We start from the raw sequence: 7,688 nt of genomic DNA on the forward strand, positions 1-7,688 counted from the left end.
CAGCAGAGCTACTTTAGGGTCACGGTAGCAAAACAAACTCTTGACACAGACGCAGCCCTTGGCCAGCCCAAGGATTTCAACATGTTGGCCTTGGTGCAGGAAGCCAAGGACTGAACAAAATTACTTCAAAGGTTTGTGCTTCTTCGTTTATTCTATAACATGAAGTTGCGTACTCTTAGCTGAGCAATGTCAAAATTAAGGGAACAAATGAAATGTCTCTCCAAGAGCTCTCTCACCCTGCATAAGCTCATTCTCACTGCAAAACTCTTCGGGTTTCAGAATTCTTCAGTGAGGCTGCAGCGCTACTGAACACTTTATTCAATTCATTCATTGCATAATGCTGAGCAGCAGTATTGTTCATTCTCCGACAGTCCAATACTAAAGTTACTAATTTTGGGAATTGGTGTAAATGGTGTAACTCATGCAATGCTAGCTAACTTTTGGAATGTCATTTTCACTAAACCATCTCTTCAAAGAAGAGTCTCATCATTGTCCGAACCACAGCTGCTAATGCATATGGACTAAGGTAGACAGTTTCTACGGAGAATGCACAGGCAACACAGTGTCATGATACAATGCAGGACGTAGACTGGACTCATGAAGGCAGCCGATGCTCTAAGGCATGCATAAGGGTGTGCGCCAGCAGATCCCGGTCCCACAGCCAGACATGCTTGAACATACAGAGCACAGGGCATGATGGGAATCATGTCCACTGACCAGCCACAGAAGAGCCAAAGCAAGCCTAAGGGAAGCTGAGATGACAGATGCTGTTTGGAGAACTAATTTGGCCTACAGCGGGCAATGCTGAGGGCAAGCAAATATTGCTTTGGGTCAAGCAGCAGATCGAGGCGACCAAAACAGACCTCTGACCCAGATTTCCTTTTTGCCGTATCGTCTATATTGAGGAGGTCCCCAAAGCGCTCATTAGTGATAAACTGATGGTGCGTTGGAATGACGCCCGTGTGGCGCCGAGCTGCAATATCGGCCTCTTCTTGCTCGCGCTTAAGTCGTCTCTGGTCCGCTAAAAGTTTCTGCCATGAAATTGCATAAAATAGGCAGTGAATCATCGGGTCCGGGGTACTGGAAAACTGCCAAAGAAAACAACTAAGGAAAAAGGTGCTGGGTCAATAGGGAGGAAACTTTATGCATCAGATGTCGGAAGGGCTTTATGGCCATTGCTACTATGTCCCCGCTGTAACCACCCTCTGTGCAGGAAGGAGACCACACTGCACAGGAGAAACCTGGGGAACGTGGGTCACAGGGAAAGATGAGCTCCATACAGTACGCTGTCTGCAAGCTATCCCCTGGCTCAGCCCAAAGCCTCCTTCCCCCTGACACATGGGCAGCAAAGGCCAGGTGACACAGGGGGTCCATCCAGAGCATCTGTAAGCATGCTGGGATGGCGGCAGGAGGCCGGAAGTGACATCTTTACCTCTCTTAGGTAACGATGCATTCCCATAGTGTGTTGCCATGGTGGGACCAGGGCTGGCTAATTCCCCTGCCTACATCAGGCCTGTTAAACCTGCTATGGGCTTTAACTCTGTGGGGTCTAAGGCAATTAGGTCATTTTTGTGCTTCCTATGTCTGTTATTCTAATATGCTCGATAGAGTGGAGCCGCCCATTTCATAAAAATGGCACACTCCCATCTCCAAGACCAGCCAATCCTTCCTCTGGGCACAGTTTTTAGGTGGCCTCAGCACGTGCACCAAAGGCTATGCAGGTGACTGGCAAAGAGCATCAGTTACTTTCTTACTGTACTTTTTTACTTAACTATTTCTTCAGTAGGTAAAGTCAAGTTGAGTTTAAGGGAATGAGGTAGAATATAAATACAGAAGATAAACTAAGAATAATGGTAATTGGGTTTTGAAGAAATAGTCTACCCTAAATTAAGGAAATGGTCACCTATTTCTATTTTTAAAAGCCTTTTCAAAAAATTCAATAATGTGGCATTTTATCAAATGTCCACATTGCCTACTGAAATGCCCCTATGAAATAGAACTTTAATATATTTTCTTATTCCATTCCAAGTATACATTCTTGGGGTTAACATTCCTGGTAGGAAAGCATTAATTAGAACTGATAATTCTTAGCATGCTCAACAAAACATTAATCTTCTTCCAGGAGTCAATTAAATGCCTTAAGTCACACCTAGCCCCAAAGGACGGCGGGCCCAATGTTTCTATTTTTCTCCAGGGTCTACAAATAATGAAGTAACATTTCATCAAATGGCTGTAAGGACTTCCAGTGTTCTGGTAAGTTGTTGTAAAGATTAAATGAGAAAAAACATGAGAACATGCTTTGCAGAGCACAGTTGGTCCTCGGTTTCTAGCTCTGCATCTGGTGTAAGTTAATTTGTTATGTGGCCCCGAGCAAGCAACTAATTACCCTGTTGCCGTTTTTTTTTTTTTTCTGGATAAAACAAGGTGGTTGACTAGATGGCCACTGATGTCCCTTCCAGGACTGACACGTTCTCATTTTCTGAAATGCCATTTTCATCAATGTTTATAATAAAAGCGTTTGCATAGAAAAATGCCAGACTGGCACTCCACTAGCTGGGAAGTGTACTTTTTCTGTAGCCGTGGGAATGGACTGATGTCTGAGAGTGCCATATCCCTGGAGCTCTGGCCACGGTCACATAGAAATCAGTGAGAGAGGACAGGGAATGGAGCAAGGTTCCCAAACCAGTGCTTGACTCTGACCTCAGCAAGCCCATCAATCCCATGGTTTCACCAACCACATAAGCCAAAACCATAGGTAAAGACACAAAGTGTTTAAGGATCTTAGAGCTAGTGTTATTCAGGAGATAAGTTGTTCACCTTCTGAATGCACCTCTTAATATATCCACTACTAAATCAACTAAGTAAAATATGCCTCCCAAGTGGTAGGTAAGAATTCTATCACAAAACCTTCCATGTTGGGTACTAAGGTTCATACTCGTAAGATAGAATCTCATATTCTTTCACCCTAGCAGCCTAGGCCTACACAGGTGGGAATCTTGTATCTCTATGACGGTGGCTTGAAATGAAATCTGTTCTGCAGCCTGACGAAGTTTTCCATCTCATTATTACAAATAATTCTGTACCGCAAATGCTTCCTCTTGTTTCTTCCAACAGACACGTGCCAGTGTCTCACTAAATACTGTCTGTATTGTGCCTGGAGAGCGGGAGAGCCCTGGTGTCTTCTGTCCTTTGTCTTACCACCTGGCAGCAATGATTATCATCCAGCACTCCTCAGAGTTGGGCTTACCCTATGTCCTTCAGGAAAGTCCACCTCAACTCTGAAACCACTCAATAAAACAGAACAACATAGAAAAAGGGCTTCAGATTTTATAGGGAAAGGAAAAGAATTGTGTAGACATGAACACCTTTCCCCGCCTGCCACCAGGTTCAAAGCAATTCTTCCACCTTAATTCATTATAGGAAAATGAACACCGGAGTTTGTTTAATAAATAGGACCCTTTCTCCTGGGAATGCGAAGTCTAGAAAGCGTGCCTCATAACAACACTTTATCACAATAGAAGCTTGTGAGTTTTGCCCATTTAGTTGATATGTATTGTAGAACTGTTGGGTTGTCAGAAAAGTCATGAATTATTTTTCTGCTTTTCGTTGCAAAAATGCGTCATGACTTTTCCGACAACCCAATACCTTTTCCTAAATCCCAAGAGAACACGTTCCTTTCCCAACCCTGTCAGTCTTACCACTGCAGTACAGACATGCCAGCAGCTGTAAGACAAAGTCTGTATCCTGAAGCTCTTGGTGGGGGTCTACCAACATTTATTCGAGTATCTCTCTTCTTCTGAGTTAAAGGCCACTTCTTCAAACTGTTTCATAATATGTATCACGGACATTATTATTTTTCAATTTCCTCCTTCTCCTACTGCATCCTTCCCAGTATCAACTGTGTTTTGTGCCAAGGGAGGGGTGGACAGTATTGGAGAAATATGTGGGTGGATGTCCCTAGAGAATAATAAGGCAAGGGTTGGGGCAAGGGATGAAAGAGCAAAGAGTAATACAAATATTGGCCACCTCTTTCTGAACCTCCCATGTAGCAGTTCTGGCTCGACGTGGCATTTAGAACTGAGTGGCTCGGGGAAACCAGTCCTATCTCTTGGAAAAGTGGACTAAAAGAGGGGTGACCAAGCCTATGTCATATAAAAAGGTCACTTCTGACAACGCCAATCTTTGCTTCCAACTGCTAGGCCACGCCACCTCTCTGACGGAGATCTAGAATGTTTACTTCCCTCAGATTTTTATCTGAGCAAGAGCTAAGAGATTTTAGAGATGGCACATACCTCTTTATCATCATGACGTCTTCGAATAAATTCTTCTGTGGATTCCAAGTAATCAGCTGGTATAAAATGTCTTGGTGATTCTGAATCTTCAAAACAACAAAGTAGAATTAAAACAGGCAAAGATTTAGTGGGAAACCAGACTGAGAAAAGATTCCACCTTTCATCGGTTCTAAATATCAAGTTTTTATAGTCGTTCAGACCAATTATCAATTTCTGAAGAAAAAAAAAAATCCCCCCTCTCACTTTTTGAATTTACATGTGAACTAGTATAATACAAAGAAAACTCATCAGAAGGCAAAAGATGAGCAAAAAGAGAGGACCTTCTCTGAAAAGTGTCCCTACTAAGAGGCGTGCAGGATCTTACAGGGACACACTGTACACTCACACACACACAGGGCCACTGAGAGAGGCTGCCTCTCAAAAAACCATAGGGTGAGTCGGGGTTGGTGCAAACTGCAAGGGGTTCAAGAGTCCAAATGGGCAAATTTCTCAGGTGAGCTAAATGGCCAATTTTTCTTTCGAAACAGAGTTTGGTGGTTAGTCTAAATGACATGGGGGCTTTGTTTTTAAAGAAGTGCAGCCACTATGAGCCATGATTAATTGCCAAGCAAAACAAACAGAAAACAAAGGATGGACCAGAAAATGAGCACCAAGGGCACACAGGAGGAGGGGACAAAGCAAGCAAAGTGGAGAGACGAGTGAGGTGAGACTGGGCGAATACACAAAATGCCACCTCCGAGGGATGGTCCCAGTTCACTCTGTGGGTTGTTGTTCCTGTCCAGGCCGTGGTCTGAGTACGGCACAGAGTTCCCATTATTAAAGGCCCTCGGGCAGTCCTCTGGGACTGCGGGTCTCTCCTGAGGGGGCTCTGAGATCCGGCTCAGCCTGGCCATGGTGTGTCGGGAAGACAGGCGTTTGGGGACCAAGGGCTTCGCCCCAGAGCGGGGATCATCCTGAAGGGGCTGGCTGGGGAGGTCTGGCTTCCGGCCGGCGGGGGGGCCTGAGAAGTCACCGGGGGCAGGCTGTCTGGGGTGGTGCTGGGGGGGCTTTTTCAACCGGAACGGGAGGGGACTCATTAGGTAGATGTTCCTGAGGAGCGTGTTCCTGTCCCCTCTGGAATCTGGGCGCCAGTCAGGCTGTCTGGAGGTCTGCTGCTGCTCGTGCTTCCGGATGGTGGTGAAGCGGGTGTATGAGGCCGGGCAGGTGCCCTTGCACTTGTTGAGGCGGTGTTTGGGGAAGTCCCCATGAACACTGCTACCGCTGCCTTCTCTGCTGTCGCTGGAGATGTTCGAGCAGTGGTCGAGCTCGTCAGAGCAGGTGGAGAGGGGCTCAGAAGGCGCAAGGCCCCTGAAGCCCAAGCTGGGGTCCACTATATTGCTGCAGGTTGGGGAGGCATAGACACCCCTGGGGTTCATCCCATCCATGTCCCTAGGCCGGAGCTTGGTTGACTCCAGGAGGGACTCGGCGGAGCGGGCTGAGGTCAGGCCGCTCCGGGACAGCACCGGTGTGGGGGACTTGCTCAGCCTGCCGGACAGGTCCAAGGATGGCATGGACCGGGAGCGCTGGATCAGCTGCTCGAAAGCTGTGATGCGGGAGGAGACTGTGTGTTTGGGGATGTGATCTGAGCCCTCCTGGCTGGGGCCCAGCTCACCCCTGGCCAAGGCCAGGCTGCTCCTTTCAAAGTGGGAGGCAAGATCCCGCACACTCGAGGAGGAGATGGACCCTAGGAAGAGGCCAGCTCGGTTGATCTGGTGCATGTCCCGGTAAAGCATGGTGAACTGCATCCCAGCCTTTCTCGAGAGTGGGCAGGGCCTCCTGGCGCTGCTGCCGAACTCCTGCAGGCTCATGGTGCTGCTCGACTTGCTGTCATAATCCCGCCGGGAACGCATGAACAGGTTCTCGATGCTGCCCCCCACTTGGAGCGGGAGGCCTCTCTTGGAATCATTCAAAGAAACCGAAACGCAAAGATTCTCACAGCTCTGAGCCTTTTCCGATGGCAACAGGACACTCTTCTGTTCCTGCAAGAGAGCGCTGGGAGCAGAGAGCCTGGGTTTGAACTTGGAGGGAAGGATTTCGGAAATGCAGGCTTTCGCGGCGGACAGGGGTTTCTTGTGCTTACACACAGGGCCTAACGCATTGCTAGGGTTAACGGTTCGGCTATGAACTGAAGATGAAGAAATCATGTGAGCATTCCCACCTTTACGATCCACTGGAAAGCATGCAGAATAAAATAAACAGACCCATTAGGTTAAAGCTGGAAGCTGCTAAAAAATAAATAAATAAATAAAGGGGAGGTAACATGCTTATTTGTCAAAAAGGCTTTTTTTTTTTTTTTTTTTTTTTTTCCAGTCGATGTCCAGAAGCAAAATAATCTGTGTTGCAAAGCAGGTGCAAAGATGCAACGAAAAAATGGCCACCTTGCTAGAGTTAGAAAAGGCTAAAAAGTTCAGCTAATTTCTAAGAAAAGGGAATCAGAACAAAAATGAAAGAGAGAGAGAAAGAGAGAGAGAGATGCTTCAGGGAGAGCACGGTTGGGGATTAAAGGAAGGGAAACTATTAACACCAGAAAGAAAAATGGCCGGTGAGAAACTAGGGAGGGGACATAAGAAAGCTCAAAGGCCTGGAACTGGGTGTGTACAAGGCAAAACGTATCCCAGTAGGTACAGGTTCACCTGCTGCCAACACCCCGATAATAGTGTAGATGGACAGGAGGCACCCCGATAACGGTGTGGATGGGCGAGAGGCCTGCAGGCTTGACTCCGTTACCTTTAGTGGAGGCTGAGCTGGATGGTCGCTTGAGCCCACTGAGGCCCTGGAGAGGGATGTCTCCACCTTCCAAGACGCTTTTATAAATCTGCCTCTCGTTCTCCAAACTCCCAAGATCCCCAGGAGTTCCATCTGATTCCCTCTTCACTGCGTGGAAGTTGGAAGAATATATACTAAGAACAATTATAAAAGAAAGAAAGAAAGAAAGAAAGAAAGAAAGAAAGAAAGAAAGAAAGAAAGAAAGAAAGAGGGGGGAAAAGAATAAGACTTAGTATTTTTAACACTTTTCTAAAAAGCACATTGCGATCTGAAGACAAGAAACACCCTTTCTGGCATCCTAATCAAGCACCATTCTTTCTAAAGGGCATTCTTTTTTTTTTTTTAAAGATTTTTATTGGGGCATTAGGGGAAGGGGAACAGACAAGTTGCTGTTCTTTTATTCTTCAATCTAGTTGTGGAGGACGTTGCTTCACTGGCCCAAGTTGGCACCATCATTGTGCTCTTCCCGGGCGAGGCAGATCAGTTGCCGGCTTCTGGATGGCCGCTCACAGCGGCTGCTGGCTACACATGGTAGCCCATAGCAACCCACTACAGCAGTGGCTGCAGCCTATGCCGTCGCCAGCAACTCAT

At 46.8% G+C, this 7,688-nt stretch overlaps 1 protein-coding gene across 4 annotated transcripts in view; it reads right to left on the bottom strand.

The window, feature by feature from the left end:
- Positions 1 to 7,688, bottom strand: part of SORBS1 (sorbin and SH3 domain containing 1) — a 258,773-nt gene that overhangs the window by 32,616 nt on the left and 218,469 nt on the right. For all 4 annotated transcript variants that reach the window (XM_019639011.1, XM_019639012.1, XM_019639013.1 and 1 more), the window contains 4 exons: positions 7,059 to 7,231; positions 5,026 to 6,501; positions 4,293 to 4,378; positions 864 to 1,031 (listed from right to left, as the gene is read on the bottom strand). In XM_019639011.1, coding sequence (XP_019494556.1) covers positions 864 to 1,031; positions 4,293 to 4,378; positions 5,026 to 6,501; positions 7,059 to 7,231 — 1,903 coding nt within the window. The remainder of the gene's footprint in view (positions 1 to 863; positions 1,032 to 4,292; positions 4,379 to 5,025; positions 6,502 to 7,058; positions 7,232 to 7,688) is intronic.

The sequence above is a fragment of the Hipposideros armiger genome, unplaced genomic scaffold (genome assembly GCF_001890085.2).
Source record: "Hipposideros armiger isolate ML-2016 unplaced genomic scaffold, ASM189008v1 scaffold_42, whole genome shotgun sequence".
In the NCBI taxonomy this organism is placed as follows: domain Eukaryota; kingdom Metazoa; phylum Chordata; class Mammalia; order Chiroptera; family Hipposideridae; genus Hipposideros; species Hipposideros armiger.